Source organism: Micromesistius poutassou (assembly GCF_964030765.1).
Source record: "Micromesistius poutassou genome assembly, chromosome: 10".
Classification (NCBI taxonomy): domain Eukaryota; kingdom Metazoa; phylum Chordata; class Actinopteri; order Gadiformes; family Gadidae; genus Micromesistius; species Micromesistius poutassou.
This window is the reverse complement of record NC_140280.1, coordinates 9585492-9604334: the sequence shown is the minus strand read 5'-3', so window position 1 is coordinate 9604334 and position 18843 is coordinate 9585492. Positions and strand designations below refer to the sequence as shown.

The following is an 18843-nucleotide window of genomic DNA, read 5'->3' as shown; positions in this document are numbered from 1 at the left end:
GTGTATCGGACTGAATTTTAGTTATTCAACCCCAGAATAATAATTCTTAAGAGTTTACACAGAGCATTTCCTCAGGCATGCAAACTAGTCACCTTTCGGCGAAATTCGCCGTTTTTTTTTAACAAAATTGACCACTTGTGTGATTCGTGGAGATCCATTGAGAAAACATTGGGGGTGGGGGGGGGGGCGGGGGTCTACAGTCTGACGAAAACGAGACGATAACTAAATAAAAATCAATTTAGGATGACAAAAACTACGACGAAATCTTTTGACACTTTCGTTAACGAATAAAAACGAGACGAAAATGTAATGTCTTAATGTGGGGAAGTACTGCTCGTCCCGCCCGGCAGGTCACCTAGCAGGCGCTTGCTGCGTCGCAAGCAAGTGTCCCTTTGTAAACAGTTTGCCGCAACAATCACCGATTAAAACACAACCAACTTGAAGTCATTGGCAGACGAGTCATCCCAAAATTCACGTAAAGATAAGCATCCTTATCTTATACCGTTTTTTTTCTTTCAAGGTTATGTTAATGTTATGTTTGTTTTCGCTAAAATCGGAATACAATACAAGCTGAAAGAAACCACCGCTGTCCTGTAACGGTACCGGAGCTCTGTGCTGTCGACACCACAGTGGGGCACAGAAACACAGGATTCACTGTGGTTTCTGTGACATGAGAAACACTAAAAATGAATACTTAGGCCTATGTTTTATAAAGAAAGCTATCTTAGTGGGAAACAACAGATAGTCACGGTTACATACAGTAATGTTCTTATGACGGGAGAAAGGAGCCGAAATATAGTATAGAGACAACTTGGAGCTGTGTGTGCGGGTATGTTTGAGTGAGAGACGGGAGTGAATGAGAGACAGAAAAATCAGACCCCCTCCATTCTACCTCACAGGTACAGAAGGCCTCCGACAAGGATGGGCCACTGAGTGCAAATAAAGCTAGTGCATCCCAGAACAACAGACCAAGGAGGACGCCAAAAATTAAAAATAATAATAATAATAATAAACTCTGGGGAGTTAGGCCTATATAAAAAAAAATATATAATTTTTTTATATAAAAACAAATTAAATTAAAAAAAATTGACCTGCGCGCACATCTTTTTTTTTTGGACCTGCGCGCGCATCTTTTTTTTTGGACTTGCGCAAATTTTTCACATTTTTTTATTTAATTTTTTTTTTTATAATTTTTTATAAATTATTTATAATTTTTTATATCATTTATCATTTATAAAATGTATCTTTTTAATTTATTTTTAATAATTTTTTTATATACATTTTTTTGAAAATATTTTTTTATAGAATTTCTTTTTTGGATATTTTTTTAAATTATATATATATATATATATATATATATATATATATATATATATATATATATATATATATATATGTTTGTTTTGTTTTGTTTTTTAAATAATTTTTATTTTTTATTTTTAACTCCCCGAAGTATAACCCTGGAACCCCTAGTGGGTCTGTCCTTGGCTCACGCATCATTCTCACCTTTTTCACCCCAAACCAGTTTTTCATGCCTGTTTCCTAATCAGAACCTATTTTATATTAAAAGCATATTAGTTGACAGATGGCATTGATGTGTTACGATTCAGACCATAAATATTTAACATTTGTATGATTAAATAATTCCTTTATACTGTCATTTGCATTTAATTTATTCACGAGTGTCTGACATGGCACTTTCTTCATGTGCGCGTATCGAAAATCCTCTGTCGCCCGCGTCGAGGTGATGTCATCATTGTGCGTCCTGGCTCAGCCGACGAAGGATCGGCTCCGTCTGCTGTTGATCGTAGCTTGCCTTGCCAATTGTTGTTTTCCAAGCGCTGTGTGGAAGACATCCGTTGATTCATTAAACGATGGAGTCGACCGAAGATAACGGACAGAAAAGCACCGAAGAGAAGAGTTTATCTGCAGCCCAAAGGAGAGCTGAGATCCGCAGGAGGAAACTGCTCATGAATTCTGAGGACAGAATGAACCGGATCGTTGGTTACACTAAAATCGAACCAGAGAGCGGTATGTCATGATTGTTAATTAATGTATATTTGGACATTGTTAAAATATAAAAGCAATATTTGTGTTTCGCTTTCATCGTAAAGAACGGTCACGTAGTGACGTTAAGTCGTTGGAGCGCTCTCGGTTTTGTCCACCACGTGAAAATATGTATTTATCTGTTCTCCTGCCATACCATACCTGGTCTACGCAGCTGGCACCCCCCGACGTCCAGCAGAGCCCAGGTTTCACCTGGATCTAGACAGGACAGAGCCGTGGCTGGCCACCTCCTCCTCAAGGCCTTCTCCCTTCCTCCAGGAAGCCGCCCACTCCCGTAGCTCCACCCCAGAGAGGAGAGGCTCCCCGCTGCCAGACCTGGGGGATCCCTTGGGAGGGAGCCTTGAGGATTTGAGAGGAGTAGCAGCAGGGGTTCGACAGAGACCCAGGGGGGAGAGGCCTTTGGACGATCCAAGTGGCTCCCCGCGAAGAGGTCTACAGACGTACCTGTCTCGGTTTGATGATGCCATGAAGCTGCGTGGACAGCTGGCAGTGGCCAGTGAGAAGGCGGCTGAAGAAGGGGATTCGGAGCCGGAGGAGTTCGATGTCTTCAGGATGTTCAGGCTGATCGGCAGCCTCCTCTTGGCTGTGTTTGTTCGGGTGTCTGTCTGCCAGTATCTGGTGAGTCTGGGCCAGTTCAAGTGTCTTCTATACATGGTCCCCTGGGCTGTTCTCATCAGTAACTATTGATTAATTATATTCTGTTGACAGATTGTATTAAAAATGCAATGTTATACTCATACAATAATTACATGAGCACAATACCCATTAAAGGTATGCTAGACCGTTTATTTTAGAAGCATTTTTTATGTTGTCTGAAAGTATCTTTACATCCCGATGGCAATCAATAAATCAAATGCTCTGCCAAAATAATATGAAAATGAGGTGGTAATAAGCCCTCACAATCACTGCATTCTTCCCAAAATCCCTACCCTACCCTTTAAAGCTAGCATTATTTTAAAGTATTATAGTGTGTTTTTGTCATTTTATAATACTTGTTGGTTAGATGGGTGCAAGCATGGGCTGCTACATTGTTCATTTTACTAATCACAGTGTTTCTTTTTACTTTCTAGTCAATTTTCGCTCCCTTTCTTACTCTGGAACTTGCCTACATGGGCTTATACAAATACTTTCCAAAGGTGAGTTGCCATCTAATTAACATCACACCTTTTGTGTTGTACATACTTCAAGTTGTGTATATATGTGGTTGCTTGTAAAATATTTATTTACAAGAGTCTTGGTATTTTAAGATAATCCTTTATTAGTCCCACAGTGGGGAAATTTGCAATTTAGCATTTTCGTGATAGAAGCAGCTCAGAACCCCTTTAAGAAACACTGGACTATTGGTTTGACTAAGTATGCCTAGCTTATAGAGTCTGACCTACGTGACCTTTCCCACAGGTGGAACGGAAGCCCCAGAGCACAGTGCTGACGGCTGCCCTGCTTCTGTCGGGGATCCCGGCCGAGGTCATCAACCGCTCCATGGACACCTACAGGAGGATGGGCGACGTCTTCGCCGACCTATGCCTCTACTTCTTCACTTTCGTCCTGTCTCACGAGATCCTCCTCATCGTTGGCTCAGAGACTCCGTGATTGGCAGGGGGCAAGCTTAGTTCCCGCCTCCTGTCCATTTCCCCTCCCCTTTCCTGATTTATATTGGAACATGCTATTTTGCTCCTGTGGATAGTGTTCAGGGTGGAGTGGCAGCATCCTGTGTGTTGGCACAAGCCAAGCCAACTAGTTAAGATGTAAATAAACTGGAAAGTGAAGTACTGATTCATGAATGTTACTTTGCAGCTCCAGTGGGATGTTTGTTTCATAGATAAAACAGGATGCATTAACATGCATAACACATTTGGTCTTACAAATGACTAGACACATGCAATACTTCTACACACAACTTTATTCTTCGAACCAGTCTTGGTAGATCATTTGGACTTTGCTGGAAACACTGTAATCTTTATACTTGCCATACCACCATGAAGAATATTTTGTTTCCTATTTCAAGGTCCAACAAAAGGTTTTTAGTTGTGTGTAATATATTGGTTTGTAATTTCTTAAATTACACTAAAATAATGGCTCTTAAATCTGACCTACAGCACCTTTTTAACTAGGTTAGTTTTAATTAACCACAAACATGGAACAGTCGCCTTTAACAACAGTATTTAATTTTTTTTATTTCATCGTTCTGTAACTGCGTTCTTGTTTCATAAATGTTTCACTTGGCCAAGGGTTCTGGCTTGCTCAGCAGTAGGTCTGAATCTGAACTTTCAGAACAACAAGGAACAAAGCATTTCACAACTTATTTATCAGAGACTGATGGGACTTATTTCTTAATCCAAAGAAGATATCTATGCTATACTGGCATTGGTTATCGCTTTGAATGATGTTACCTATGTTTGGATTCTAAATATAATCTTCCCTGACTCGTAACCCCAAAGTAACCGTTCTGGCTAAGTAGTCCTACTGCTTTGTCCCAAAACATTCCTGGTTGGGATCAGTTCAGACAAACTCCCAAAATGCTATTATTCTTCACGACAAAGGGTCGTGCGTGGGATGTATTTATTTTACTGATGAATGCTTACATATACAATAATGACCATACATATATTCATGTAGCATACTGGAATGTTCAATGTTTTGGGTGAATGTATGCGTGTTTTGCTTCTCTGTGTGCGGCTGTTCAGTCTATATCATATTCAGTGTGAGGCAGATTTGGTACGCTCATCTATCTGGTAAAAAGTTCATGTAGTTTGTTGCTATAAACCAGCCTGGCTGATATATTTGTGGGATATTCCAGTCAATTACTTCTGATTTACTAAATATTAGCCTACTTTATTTACAACTGTTTTTGATAATGTGTATAATTGTGAACAACCGTAATCGTACAGTTTGCTTTAAACCAATTTAAATGAAGGCAACCAAATAAAGTTGTGGCTGGCGACCATCAGCTCTCATATGTGATTTGTTTTACCATGTAAGGCAATTAAGCTTGGCGACCAGAAGCTTCAAAGAGAACATTATTTACCTCTTGGCTGGAAGAAGGGACTAAGTTAAGTTAACCTTTATTGTCCCTTTTCAGGGGAAATTCTTTCTCTGCTTTTGACCCATCCGGGAGCCGGTGAACACCCGGAGTAGTGGGCAGCCGCAGTGCAGCGCCCGGGGAGCAGGTGGGGGTTTCAGGTGCCTTGCTCAAGGGCACCTCATCCGTGGATGAGGACATAGGAGAGTGCTGCACAACCACTCCCCGTCCATATTTTTGTCTACCGGTCGGGATTGGAACCGGCCACCCTCCGGATACCGGTCCAACTCTTTAACCAGTAGGCCACGGATGCCCCAGACGGACTACAGAGATCTCTTCATCTCCTCTAAACAGTTTGTGTCAAAACAAATGATAACTAGATCCCAAAAGGGCTTGTACATTAGAATGTATCATAGGATTTCTGGTTGGTGATACTCCACCACTTTGTGATGCCTCAAGATCTGTAGTAATGTAATAAACATAAATACACCTGTGGGATGATGGTGTGTGGATGATGGCTGGGGGCTGGTGCTGGGTGAGGCTGCACACTTCTTGCACATTGAGTTATCAGTGAGCAAAGGTTGAACCAGCCATCACCACACACACTCAAGGAGATCTCCTGGGTGGCCCAGAGTAGCAAACGTCAATGCCACACTCCACCTAGGGGACTTCTTTCAGGCTCCTCCAGATAAAGGACAGAGGTGGCAGTGTTGAAAAGTTGCAGTGTTAATTGCAAAATTGTTTCATACTGAACATGGCAAGGGTGCTCTGCTGCCATTTAGGGGATCCCCCAAGTGTGTGTGGAGATGGCTGGCCTAACCTGTGCACACTGATAACACAATGGACAGCCTCATCCAGCACCAGAGTCCAATCAGACTCCGCCATGTGAGGCTGCTTCAACCAGCCATCATCCACAGACACCTCCCACTATCTTTGGTTGGAGGTTGGAGGTCACGCCCATTTCTGTGTCCTTTCAAGATGGGTAGAGATGATTCATACACCCGTTCCGCGGGGTCCCAGGAATGACATCAGAGTTTTGTATTGCTAGCCCTTGCAGATATTTTTGACAAAGCCTCCCAGTAGTGAGGCCCGTGAGACCTAGTCCATCAGAATGTGGGGTAAAAGGCTGTCTTGAAGATAGGAGGTACACTGCCCTGAGACTTGACCACCTTGTTCCAGGGCCTGACTGGGACCACCAGACCGAACCTTGGCCCTCCTGTGATGCTTTGTGAGTCATTTCCGGTAGGGCTAGAGGCCCCGAACATCATATATATCCCCAAGTCTCTAGCTCACTCCCAAGTGTATATCACTTCCTTTAGGATTTATAGTCTATTATCTACTAATTTAATTCAACCTTAATGTCCTAATTTATATTAAAGAGACGGCTCTATCTCACTCCCAAATCATTCTGTGCCCCCACATACAGTAAGTGTTTTTGTCACTTATTGTATGTCTCTGAGTATGTCATGCTGATCATTTGAGAAGTCTTTTAGATTTTTCGTCTGCCTTTTACCTTACTGATTGCATTTACGCTTTAAAAACATGTGAAGTGATTATCTTGATAAACTAAATTCTAGATTATTTCTGCGGAAGCAAAGCACACCTAAACTTCTGTTGTAGTGTCCCACTAAACAAGTCCTCCTAATCCGTCCCAAAGAAGAATAAATGTCATCCCTGGGTCTTCGAACAGTAGATAGGGGGCTTAAACAACCTATTATACTGTACGTTGTTTAGGTTGGAGGACAGGCTGGCTAGCAGGGCGAGTACTGTTCTCTTGCATACTTCAGTGCAAGTAATAAGGAATATGCAAGTCAACAGAAATTGCCCTGCTTGCAGCAGTGTAAGTAATATTAAGAAGTATGCACGCCAAATCTCACCATAACCTTGACCTCAATATAACCCCTAACCATAACTAGGTTGATTGGCCAGCATTAAACCCAATCAGCTGATCTAGGTCAAGCTCCGCCCACTTGTCTCTGCAGCGAGCACCACGTGGCCAGGTGACGACACCACTCCTCTGTGTGTTTGAGGCCTCCCGCCACACGGGGCGCACAACGCTGTCCAGACATCTTGGACTCGTCGCATGAATTACACGCAGCAGCAGACCCTTACAGAGAACATCCGTGGAAGTTTGTCAATAAACTGCGTTCTATCATCGTTTCCTCATGAAAACCACTATGGGAAGAGAATCACGGTATGGTTGAATTGTGCAGCCCGTTGTCTTATCTTATTGTGGCTTTAGTCAACGCTGAGATTTATATTATAAAGTGCGTTTGAATGGCTAACATGCATGCTAGCAGACACTTCTAAATGGACGAGGAGCTATAGCTTACAACCTATCAACACAGCGCGTGTAACGTATGTAATTTATTTATGTCATTGCGCACGTGTTCTTACAGAAGAATCTTATTTGATCCACAGGCATTACAGAAAACGGTCGTCCTCCAGAGGGCGGTCCGGTAGTCGGTCCAAGAGCCGCTCTCCGGACAAACGATCCAAGAAGGAAGACCGCTCCGGGAACCGCGACAAGGACCGCAACCGCAAGGAGCGCTCCCGCAGCCGGGACCGACGCAGATCGAGGTCCAGAGACAGAAAGCGGCCCAGGTCTGTGTTCTGAGTGAAGTGTGGTGGTGACAAAGTAATGTATTGTAACAATAATATGGTTTACCACTGCCCAGCAGCCCGTTCGTTCATGTACCTTTAGGCATTGTATGCTTTATTCTCATTTTACCTTTTGTCTTCATCAGGCGCTCAAGGAGCAGGGAAAGGAGACGGTCTAGAAGCCGAGAGAGGAAGAGGTCAACCAGCAGGAACCGGGGTCGTAGGTCTCGAAGCAACAGTCCAAGCAAAAGCAGGAAGACTGATGAAAAGTAAGATTTGTTGTAATCAGATCTGGCGCGACTCAACCTCAATGTCCATTACTATTCCATCTGGTTGTGCGACAGTGGTTTGGTGACGCATCAATAACGTTTCAAACTGTAGCAGAGTCAGAAACTAATGTTGACTTTGCATGCTGAAATTGCTCTGTGCAGGTTGGACAGTGGAGATAATGGTTTGTGAGTATCTAGGAAAGCAGATCACCCATCCATCCATCACCCAGAGCATATAGATTTCACAGGCTGTTTGACCACTCATGCATGTACTTACAATACATAATTCATGTTTTCCTTTTGGTTTTTGTTCTACCTTGGTTTGATTTTAAGATATTTCATTAGTCATCTGACCTTTAACTTTGTGACACTAACTTGTTATGTTCTTGTGATGTATTTGCCAGGTCTAAAAGCAAAGAGAAGGAAATCGATGTCTCAGAAAAGAAAAAGACAAAGGAAGAGAAAGAGGACGAAAAAGTTGAAGATGTAAGTTACAATTTATTCATGCTAGTTTTTTAATTGCATTTCTAAAGAAGGGCAACATTTGAGAAGACAAAAATAAATTCTGTGAAGTAATACAATAGGCTTTTCCAATGAGTACCTGAATGTTGCATTCTGAGTATGTCCATAAAATAATGGGCGCCATCATATCTTAAATTATGAACTCACAGACCACTGATCTATTTGTTTTGTGCGTGTGTTCGCAGCAAGACTTTGACCAGAATAAGCTGGAGGAGGAGATGAGGAAGAGGAAGGAGCGTGTGGAGAAGTGGAGGGAGGAGCAGAGGAAGAAGGCCATCGAGAACATTGGCGAGATCAAGAGGGAGCTGGAGGAGAGGAAGCAGGGCAAGAAGTGGAGTCTGGAGGACGACGACGGTAGGCCAACGCACCGTGCATCTCTTTAGCCGAGGTCTCTGTCCCTGGTACAGGCACCTATCCTAGCAAACCTATGACCTGAGCCAGGGACGATGCCCGAGCAGCGTCATAACAGGATGCATTTTGAGAAGTGATTGTTTCTTTCAAACCTTCCTCCTAAGATGACGACGAGGAAGGAGGTCTCGTTCCTATGGAAGGAGATGAGGAGGATGAGGAGGAGGAGGAGGGTGAGGGCAAGGAGGAGAAGAAGGAGAGCGAGATGAAGAAGGAGAGCGAGATAAAGCAGGAGAAGCCAGAGGAAGAGGAGGAGGAGGTGGAGGAGGAGGAGAAGAAGGAGACTCCCATGGAGCAGGAGGAGGAAGCGATGGAGGAGGAAGAGGAGGAGGATGATGTGGACCCCTTGGACGCCTACATGGAGGGTGTGAAGGAGGAGGTGAAGAAGTTCAACATGGGAGGCATGCGGGGAAACGACAAGGTGAGGCTCCACTCAGAATGATGTTTGATTTGGCAATATTTACTTCTCTCTGCATGGTTTAATTTGCAATGAAAAAAATGTTACCTTCATTTTTGTACAGAGGGGAGGCATGATGGTGACCAACGTGACGGTGGTAAAATCCAAGAAGGGGTCTCTTACCCACAAGAAGAAGGGCGAGCTGATGATCAACGACCAGGATGCCATGGAGGTGAGCGTTCCTGAGTACTAAAACAAGCTAAGGACCAACGCAAATCATTATTTCTGATCGAAGATTGTTCGATCAGAACAATTGTTTTTTGTTGTTTTGGATTGCAATTTTCAATCAGCATTGCCATAAGACCAACCATAGTTGTTAGACCACTCACTCAACTCTTTGGCCTGGTGTTAATTTGTGTGTGCTTGCAGTACTCCTCTGAGGAAGAGGAAGTGGACCTGCAGACGGCTCTGACAGGCTACCAGACCAAGCAGAGGAAGGTGCTGGAGCCAGTGGACCACCAGAAGATCCAGTATGAGCCTTACCGCAAGAACTTCTACGTGGAGGTCCCCGAGCTGGCCAGGATGACTCCAGAAGGTTGGTGCCGTTGCGTTAAATAAAGTCCCGGCAAAGGCCCCTCGTAGTGTAAAGGGTAGACGTTCTTCATCTCATTAACTCTTAAACCATCTTTTAAGGGAAACCCTCTTCATAGCTTTGACCTTACTGTGCAAATTTAAAGCGTATAAATGGTTCCTGCTCTAACGTCGGTTGTGCCTTTTGGCCGTGCTCAGAGGTGCACTGCTACAGGCTGGAGCTGGAAGGCATCACGGTCAAAGGGAAAGGCTGTCCGAAGCCTATCAAGACGTGGGTGCAGTGTGGCACCTCCATGAAGATCCTCAACGCCCTCAAACGGTCAGTCTGAATGAATTGCATCCCACCTCCGTTTGTGTCCAAAAAGTACTCGCCAAATAATGAAGGGTAGCGCCTTTCCAATTCAACACTTTTTAGTATATTGTGTGCAAATTTTCATTGATGTTGATGACTCAATAATCTAAAATGTATTTATTTGGACCACCCTGGATCATAATGCACATGAATGTGCTTTTATTAGAGCCCACTGATCCATTCTCTTAAGAGTTCCACTTTGTCTTCTAATACATGATCTCTCTGTCCCTCTCTTTCTCTCATGGTGTCCAGGCACAGCTACGAGAAGCCCACCCCCATCCAGACACAGGCCATCCCCGCCATCATGTCCGGGCGTGACCTCATCGGCATCGCCAAGACTGGCAGCGGCAAGACCATCGCCTTCCTGCTGCCCATGTTCCGACACATCATGGACCAGAGGCCCTTGGAAGAGGCCGAGGGCCCCATTGGTAAGGGCCTCTTCTAGAATTCACATTGTTAAATTACTTCTCAACCGGGTGTCTGTTTCTGATCCTGTTTTTGATCATGTCAAATCTATTTAAGTTTAATTGTCAGTAAACAATACAGTACATTATTATACAAATCTGAATTGTAGGATACCCTCCTTGAATTGTTATCCCATAATAGTTTGGCTGTACTGCTGCTGTAGGTAAGATTTGTAAAGAGAGCAGAAGAGAGCATGATTTTAAAACGAAAAAGGATCCAGTACCTCTCTGCTCACCCCACCCTACGTTTCTCTGCATGCATGCAGGCAGGCAGGGTTGCATTCACCCACCAGTGATTAACTGGCTAGTTAGGGGGGAAAGGTTATCTTATTTCTGAGCTCTGAACGTTTCTTAGAGCACGTGTGAAGCCTCCTGTATGATTGGCTAATGTGTTGTTCTTGGTCTCCTCCCCCAGCGTTGATCATGACCCCCACCAGGGAGCTGGCTCTGCAGATCGCCAAGGAGTGCAAGAAGTTCTCCAAAACTCTGAACCTCCGAGTGGTGTGCGTGTACGGGGGCACTGGCATCAGCGAGCAGGTACAACGCTGGCACTGTTCGTCACGTGGAGGAGTCTGTGGGATGAAGCCATCATGTGTGCTTCTATCATCTTAGTAGAGTAGGGGTGGACCGTGTCAGATGGCTCGTGATCCGCTTGGTTTCAGATTTATTTTGATTATGTTTTTTTTACTACCCGTTATTTACTACGTAATCCGTAGGAACCCTATTTTGGTTAGTGGTTAATGGTTAGTATTATTAATATTATTGGGGTCCTGTGTAATCCATAGGAACCTTGTTGTATTGGTTAGTATTTGTAATATTACTAGGGGTCCTATGTAATCTGTAGGAACCTTGTTGTATTGGCTAGTATTATTAATATTAATTATTATTAATATATCATGTATTATTGGCTAGTATTATTAATATTAATTATTATTAATATATCATGTATTATTGTTCCTTTCCTTCCTGTGCTCAAGATCGCTGAGCTGAAGAGAGGAGCTGAGATTATTGTCTGCACACCTGGAAGAATGATTGACATGTTGGGAGCCAACAGCGGTGAGTGACAGACCTTCTCCCCTCTGACCCTTTGAGCTTTTTAAACACAAAATACGAATGCAGGACTTGTGAACCCAGCACATGTTGCCCTGCGTCAGTTCCCACTACTAAACTGTTTACGTTTCTCAACGCCCTACCGGAAAATAAGGGCCAAAACAGGTAGGTGCACCTTGTTCTGCCTAGTAACTGAAGATAGGCCTGCAACAAGCTGAACGTACACTGCCTGCCATTGTATCCTCTGGTACTTTCACAGGCAGTATACTGTATTATCCCACTGCGGGCTCCTTAATGCTACACTGCAGTGTTGTTTGATTGTAAAGTCCATCGACTAGTGCACCGTATGTAGGCCTTGCATACAGAAATCCCACAATGGTCCGCGTCTTGCATCTGCAATTGTGTGTCTTCCCTGTGTCTAGAAGAAAGGAAATGGTTTTGTTTCTTCCACACATGCGGGGTAATCTCTAATATGTTTCCCTTGTAGGTGACAGGGTGCTTGGCCACATAATGGTTGGTGGCTCCTTGTATTGTGTCTTGAGGCTGTTTTCTGACTCTTAAAGTTCCCTCAGGCCCCTGAGATGGTACGCAAGACCACAGAGATACCCAAAGCAAAGGCATTTTAGAGGATAAGCAAGGCTAAACATCTTCTATTTGTCAATTGTTATTTGGTGTGCAATTACTATGCTGTGCTGGAACGAAATGCATTGGTTTTAAAGTATTTTAGGTTTGTTAAATGTACATTATGTCTTGTTGACCTCATTGTTTTTATGAATATTGTTTAGATTGCATGCATGTTGACATGATGTATTATTTAGACGTATGACTCTGTATCCAGGGTGTTTGTTGGCTGACGGGTGGTGCCTGTGCTCCTCTTCCCTCCAGGCCGCGTCACCAACCTGAGGAGGGCCACCTACGTGGTGGTGGACGAGGCCGACAGGATGTTCGACATGGGCTTTGAGCCACAGGTCAGTCTGTGGGGGGGGGCAGGGATGGAGAGAGTAGGAAGAGGCAGCGGAGACTCCAAACTGGATTTAGACTGGAGACTTGAAGTCACAAACCTTGCATTTCTTTTCGTATTTTTTATATAATTTTTTTAAAGAAGTACATATTAAGATATATAAGATAGTGTGCATATTAAATTATAATACCCGGTACATTCCACAACAAACGATAAACACATCCAAAACCACAGCCTCACAAAATCCACAACCACAAAGAGCCATCACAAAGTACACCTGCTAACCCTGAGGTGACGCTCGTGTGTGCTAGGTGATGCGCATCGTGGACAACGTGCGGCCGGACCGCCAGACGGTGATGTTCTCTGCCACCTTCCCCCGGGCCATGGAGGCGCTGGCCCGCCGCATCCTGGCCAAGCCCATCGAGGTGCTGGTGGGCGGCCGCAGTGTGGTCTGCTCGGACGTGCAGCAACACGTGGTGAGGGTCACTAGGGGTTAAAGGTGGTCTAGCTTCCTGGAAGCCTGATGCAACATGTTGTTTTGGCGACAGAATGTCATGACACAAAGCGTATTAACCTCCTTACCTGTGGACCCCCGCTCTCTCCATCTCCTCTTCCTCCCCCTCTCTCTACATCTCCTCTTCCTCCATCGCTCTCTATACATCTCCTCCTCCTCCATCGCTCTCTCTACATCTCCTCCTCCTCCATCGCTTTCTCTACATCTCCTCCTCCATGATGTGCAGCTGGTGATCGAGGAGGACAAGAAGTTCCTGAAGCTGCTGGAGATCCTGGGTCACTACCAGGAGAAAGGCTCTGTCATCATCTTTGTGGACAAGCAGGAGCACGCCGACGCCCTCCTCAAGGACCTGATGAAGGCCTCCTACCCCTGCATGTCCCTGCACGGAGGTCTGCCCCGTGTTGAAGTCCTTATCTTCCCCTCTGGGCCCGTGCTGTTGTCTTTATGTTTCCCTCAGGGCCCCTACCTCCAGGAGTGGTAGGGGGCCCCCTACCTCCAGGAGTGGTAGTTGGTGGGGCCCATGTTGTGTCAGGGCTTCAGTCTGTCAATGCCCTTCATTCATGTTGGTCATCATTAAGTCTGATGGCGGCTGCAGCCTATCAGCGACGGCCACAACATTTCAACCGTCGTTCTAAGTCTTTAAAATGTGTTTTTGTATGATGTTTCTTGGCCCAGATAAACATCTACAATGAATCATTTAGGTGTCACTGAAAACGGATATATGCCATTTAAGAGCAGTCAGTTGACCGTCTGTTGTGTCTGACCGCTCAGGGATCGACCAGTATGACCGCGACAGCATCATCAACGACTTCAAGAATGGTGCGTGCCGCCTGATGGTGGCCACCTCGGTGGCGGCACGCGGGCTGGACGTCAAGCAGCTCATCCTGGTGGTGAACTACAACTGTCCCAACCACTATGAGGACTACGTGCACCGCGCCGGGCGCACGGGCCGCGCTGGGAACAAGGTCAGCCCACTAATTTTGCGATTGCAGTCACCCCCCTTTGAGCCATGATGGCCCGTAGGGTGTGTGCAGAGTAGACGCGGTCCCGTGTTGAACGTTGTCGCTCTGTTTCCCTAGGGCTACGCCTACACCTTCATCACGGAAGACCAGGCCCGCTACGGCGGGGAGATCGTCAAGGCCCTGGAGCTCTCGGGTGCCCCGGTGCCCTCTGAGCTGGAGAAGCTCTGGTCCTCCTTTAAAGACCAGCAGAAAGCTGTAAGAACACGCTCTGGAATGCAATGAGGAGGCACAACACAGCTGGGAGACGGTGGTCTAGATACAGGATACCATTGTTGTTCCTGGATGATAAATGAAACCTTAACACATTTTTATGTATATTAAATACTTATCTACATGCTCATACACAATATTCCCCGACAGCAGAATACTAGCCCTCTGTCTTCTGTGCTCCAAACTTAAATCTCTATCTCCTCCCTTTCCCTCTCCCCCTTCACACACCACCAGGAAGGGAAGAGCATCAAGAGCAGCAGCGGCTTCTCGGGGAAGGGCTTCAAGTTCGACGAGACGGAGCACGCCCTGGCCAACGAGAGGAAGAAGCTCCAGAAGCATGCGCTCGGCCTGCAGGACTCTGACGACGAGGACGGGCCCCTGGATGTGAGTACGGACCACCTCCCCCCCACCCCCAGGGAGGAGAGCTCGAGGGCCCCTGTTATACCACCAGAATGGCTGGCATCAGGTGGGAGGGTCCACCCACACGTGTGACTGATGGATCAGCCTAGGAATGATTGATGGACCCTCCCACCGGTGATGTCCCTATGGGTTATATGTTTGAACAGCGTTTCTTTGTGTCATGTTTTTATGCTAATTGATTCGTCAGTGCCATTAATTATTGACATGGCAGTCTGTCAAAACAAAGCTATGACACTTCAGGATAGGGGTGTAACGATACACAAAAGTCACAATTCGGTACGTACCTTGGTTTTTAAGTCACGGTTCGGTACATTTTTTGGTACAGCAGTTTTTATTATTTTATTTGTATTAAACAATTTGATTTGATTTATTAAATTGTATCAAACAAATGCCTTACACAAATGAAAAGACATCAAATACAATTGAGGATAAAAACACAAAGTCCAGGACTTATTTCCATCGTGGTCCTCATCACAAAACATCAGGACAAGACGAGACACTCAGAGTGTGTGATAAACAATAAAAACAGAATTATTATTTTTTTGTTCATGCATTGAACCGTTAGACCCGTACTGAAAAATTTCGGTATGAATACGCGTATCGTTACACCCCTACTTCAGAGTAATATAGGGTCCCCTTATATTCTGTTATCGTCCTCAAAACAACCGCACTATCGGTCCCCAATGACCACCTGCCTGTCGCCCCGCCCCCTCCTCAGATTGACGAGCAGATCGAGAGCATGTTCAACTCCAAGAAGCGGGTGAAGGACCTCTCGGCGCCCGGCTCCTCCGGCGGCTCGAGCGGGGCCATGTCCTCCTCAGGGGGGGTGACCAGCCTGGGCCCGCCCTCCGCAGGGAACATCCAGAAGCTGGAGATGGCCAAGCGGCTGGCCCTCCGCATCAACGCCCAGAAGAACCTGGGGGCCGAGGCTCAGGTAGGGCACAGCGTCCGGCGATGGGCCCCCGCATGTTGGCTCTCTGAATGGGTCCCCCCCCAGAGGGATTGCGCCTATATCTTGTCCTGTTATAAGACTAGTTATAGTCCTGTTGTTGGACTATCCATAGTCCTGTTGTTGGACTATTCATAGTCCTGTTGTTAGACTATCCATAGTCGTTACTGACTACTTCCTGTTCTTATTCCTTTTTAAAGTGCTGTTATTTCTATTTAAATTCTTATTTATATTAATATTATAAGTCGTATTTTATAGTCCTGTTATCAGTCTTATGTATATAGTCCTATTTCTAGTGTATTATAGTACATAAGGAAGGATGCATAAAGATCTCTGCTGTTTTCCTCCTGATCTATCAAACATCTAAAGTGCAGCCCACTCAAACCCAGACCTGTCGCTGTTGTCCCCTCACACATGCTCCGTGTCTTCCCCTCAGGACGTGATGCAGCAGGCCACCAACGCCATCCTGCGCGGCGGCACCATCATGGCGCCCTCGGTGTCGGCCAAGACCATCGCGGAGCAGCTGGCGGAGAAGATCAACGCCAAGCTGAACTACACACCGGTGGAGAAGCTGGAGGAGGAGCGGCAGGCGGCCGAGCAGGCTGAGACGGTCAAGAGATACGAGGAGGAGCTGGAGATCAACGACTTCCCCCAGGTCGGTGGTAGCCCCGATCGCATGCTACACTGCGCTACACAATGCTATTATACACAATGCTGCACTACACAATGCTATGATACGCTAACTATTGGTACACTACACTCCTTAGGAGATCAATGACTTCCCAAGGTCTGTGGTAGTCCTCTGCACACACAATGTTACACACAACTACACACATACTGTGTACTTTGCCTTTTTTATTCATAGATTAATATATAGATTAGTTATATCTCATTGAGGCAAAGCACCTATTTCCCAAGAGACCTGATTGGCAGCATCACACATTTGCAACAATAAAACCATAGATTTAAACATGTTTTGAAGACGCAATGAGCTAGAGGCTCAGGGTGAATTAGACTGTATTGTTGTGTATTGTGTGTGTGTGTGTGTATATGTATATATATATATATTCGGTATGTTCCTGTCCAAGTCCGAATTTCTGAACCACTGTCTGACGCATGGATCCTTGAAAGATAACTTGGTGCCTGTTGGCTCATGGGAAATGTAATCAGAATGGTACCCGTGTTATAACCTGAGTCTGTTGCTGACGGTTGTGGGCTTGCATTGCAGACGGCGAGGTGGAAGGTGACGTCCAAGGAGGCTCTCCAGAGGATCGGGGAATACTCTGAGGCCGCCATCACTATCCGAGGAACCTACTTTCCTCCTGGGAAGGAACCCAAGGAGGGGGAGCGCAAGATCTACCTGGCTATTGAAAGTAGGCGTTGGGAACACACACATCAGTCACCATGTTCTGTCCGCTTTGATCTCTTTAACACCATCAGTGCAAGGGTGGTCTCCAGGGGGACCCCTTACTAGTCGACGTCTTGTACGTTTGGGGGTAGTGACGTAGGCAAGGTTTTGCCTCCATTAAAAAGTAATTTTCTTATTGTGTTACGACATACAATAATTAAATTAAATTAAACAGCCAAGGGGCCAAGGTTGCTAAAATAACAGGTGGGATGGTTTAATTTGCAATCATTTGTAAACTCCCATTGAGCTGTGTTTTTAGATATGGAACAGGTGGTCAGTATCTGTGTGTAATCGTCATGTTGTGTTTGTCTCAAGGTGCAAATGAACTGGCAGTGCAGAAAGCCAAGGCAGAAATCACCAGGTTGATCAAGGAAGAGCTCATCAGACTAGTAAGTGCTATAAATTACACAATAATAATACACATAATTACACATTGTCAAAGTGTCTTTTATGGCTGTAAATGTGACAGAGGATTGGCCGAGAGAGGTATTGCGTTGTAGAATCCTGCAGTACTCCCGAGTGATTGACATAACAAAGTTCCTAACAGAGGGAGGAGCTGAATTATGAATGATATAAAATAAATGAAGCAAACATTTCAGTGCACTATCACATTTTTTGCATATTATATTTATTTTGTGAAAGACAATATAGCAAAACTTTCTTGATCTTTAAAACAAATGCATTTTGCCCAAAAGATAACCCAAGTCTATAAATGATTGTTTTTGCAATCCAATCAACAGATTTGTTGTGATGTTAAACAAATGAGTGGACTGATTTAAAACCCCACTTTCTAGGCATTTGTATGAACTATTCTCCCTTCTATTCTATTCTTAACCACTGTAAAGGTGTGTAAAGAAGGGGGTTGTTTGTCCAAAGAACCAACAATCAGTGTACTTGGAGCCATTGCTATATGTACACACGTACTCTGCATCTACTAACTAAACGGTTGTTACATTTGTAAAGGAACAGAGATCAACAGTCCTAGAAGTCTGCTAATGTTGCTTTTGTCTATTTTCATTTCTTCCATTACAGCAAAATTCTTACCAGCCGACAAGCAAAGGGAGATACAAGGTGTTGTAGAGAACAACGTTTCCCCCGGGAGCTCAGCAACGCAGCGTCATCATCTTCCACCACTTCACTTCAATTTGGTGTTGCAATTGTTTCGGCACATTTTACACATTTTTATAATGATCCATTCAATTGCAGTATTTTTTTTATTTTTTTCAAATTGGCCCGATTGCTTGCTTCTTGTCTTGAAGCTGTTTAACTTTTGTGTTCAGTGATGTTTTATCCAACCAGATATTGACTCAATTTAACATTTTACTTATTGCAATTTCTCAAATTGCAATAAGTGCAGGTCAGTGTAATTGTCTGAAATTCTTTGCTGAATGTAAGATAATTTTTTAATTTCCTGTATAATAGAAGTTTGGCTGTCTTCCGTAGGCTACATTTTACTGGTCATGCAACATTGTCAATATATGGTGTTTTTACTTTCCCCAAAAATAAAATAAAAGTGATTAAAAACATCAACAACAATATTCTGTGTTCCAAGCCTCTATCTGTTGAGTAACAAAGAAATGTGAAAAAAATGTGATTTATTCTGGCTGTCTAAAATAAAT

At 44.6% G+C, this 18843-nt stretch overlaps 2 protein-coding genes across 3 annotated transcripts; both read left to right on the top strand.

Moving 5' to 3' along the window:
• The first annotated feature begins 1772 nt into the window (after window positions 1-1772).
• On the top strand, window positions 1773-5000 carry camlg (calcium modulating ligand). The gene is made up of 4 exons (XM_084474597.1): window positions 1773-2031; window positions 2222-2685; window positions 3138-3203; window positions 3466-5000. The coding sequence occupies exons 1-4, from the start codon at window positions 1875-1877 to the stop codon at window positions 3655-3657; spliced, it is 879 nt and encodes a 292-aa protein (XP_084330723.1). The 5' UTR covers window positions 1773-1874; the 3' UTR covers window positions 3658-5000.
• A 2142-nt stretch (window positions 5001-7142) lies between these two features.
• ddx46 (DEAD (Asp-Glu-Ala-Asp) box polypeptide 46) lies at window positions 7143-18756 on the top strand. Of its 2 annotated transcripts, XM_084473799.1 has the most exons (24): window positions 7143-7280; window positions 7508-7690; window positions 7834-7956; window positions 8119-8142; window positions 8361-8442; window positions 8664-8832; window positions 8994-9307; window positions 9408-9515; window positions 9713-9878; window positions 10073-10193; window positions 10479-10654; window positions 11106-11227; window positions 11668-11746; window positions 12626-12708; window positions 13013-13177; window positions 13442-13604; window positions 13987-14180; window positions 14295-14432; window positions 14682-14831; window positions 15586-15801; window positions 16253-16471; window positions 17045-17189; window positions 17540-17613; window positions 18257-18756. In XM_084473799.1, the coding sequence occupies exons 1-24, from the start codon at window positions 7252-7254 to the stop codon at window positions 18302-18304; spliced, it is 3291 nt and encodes a 1096-aa protein (XP_084329925.1). In that variant the 5' UTR covers window positions 7143-7251; the 3' UTR covers window positions 18305-18756. The 2 variants fall into 2 exon arrangements, with proteins under 2 accessions (XP_084329925.1, XP_084329926.1); XM_084473800.1 differs by lacking the exon at window positions 8119-8142.
• Window positions 18757-18843: the final 87 nt, after the last annotated feature.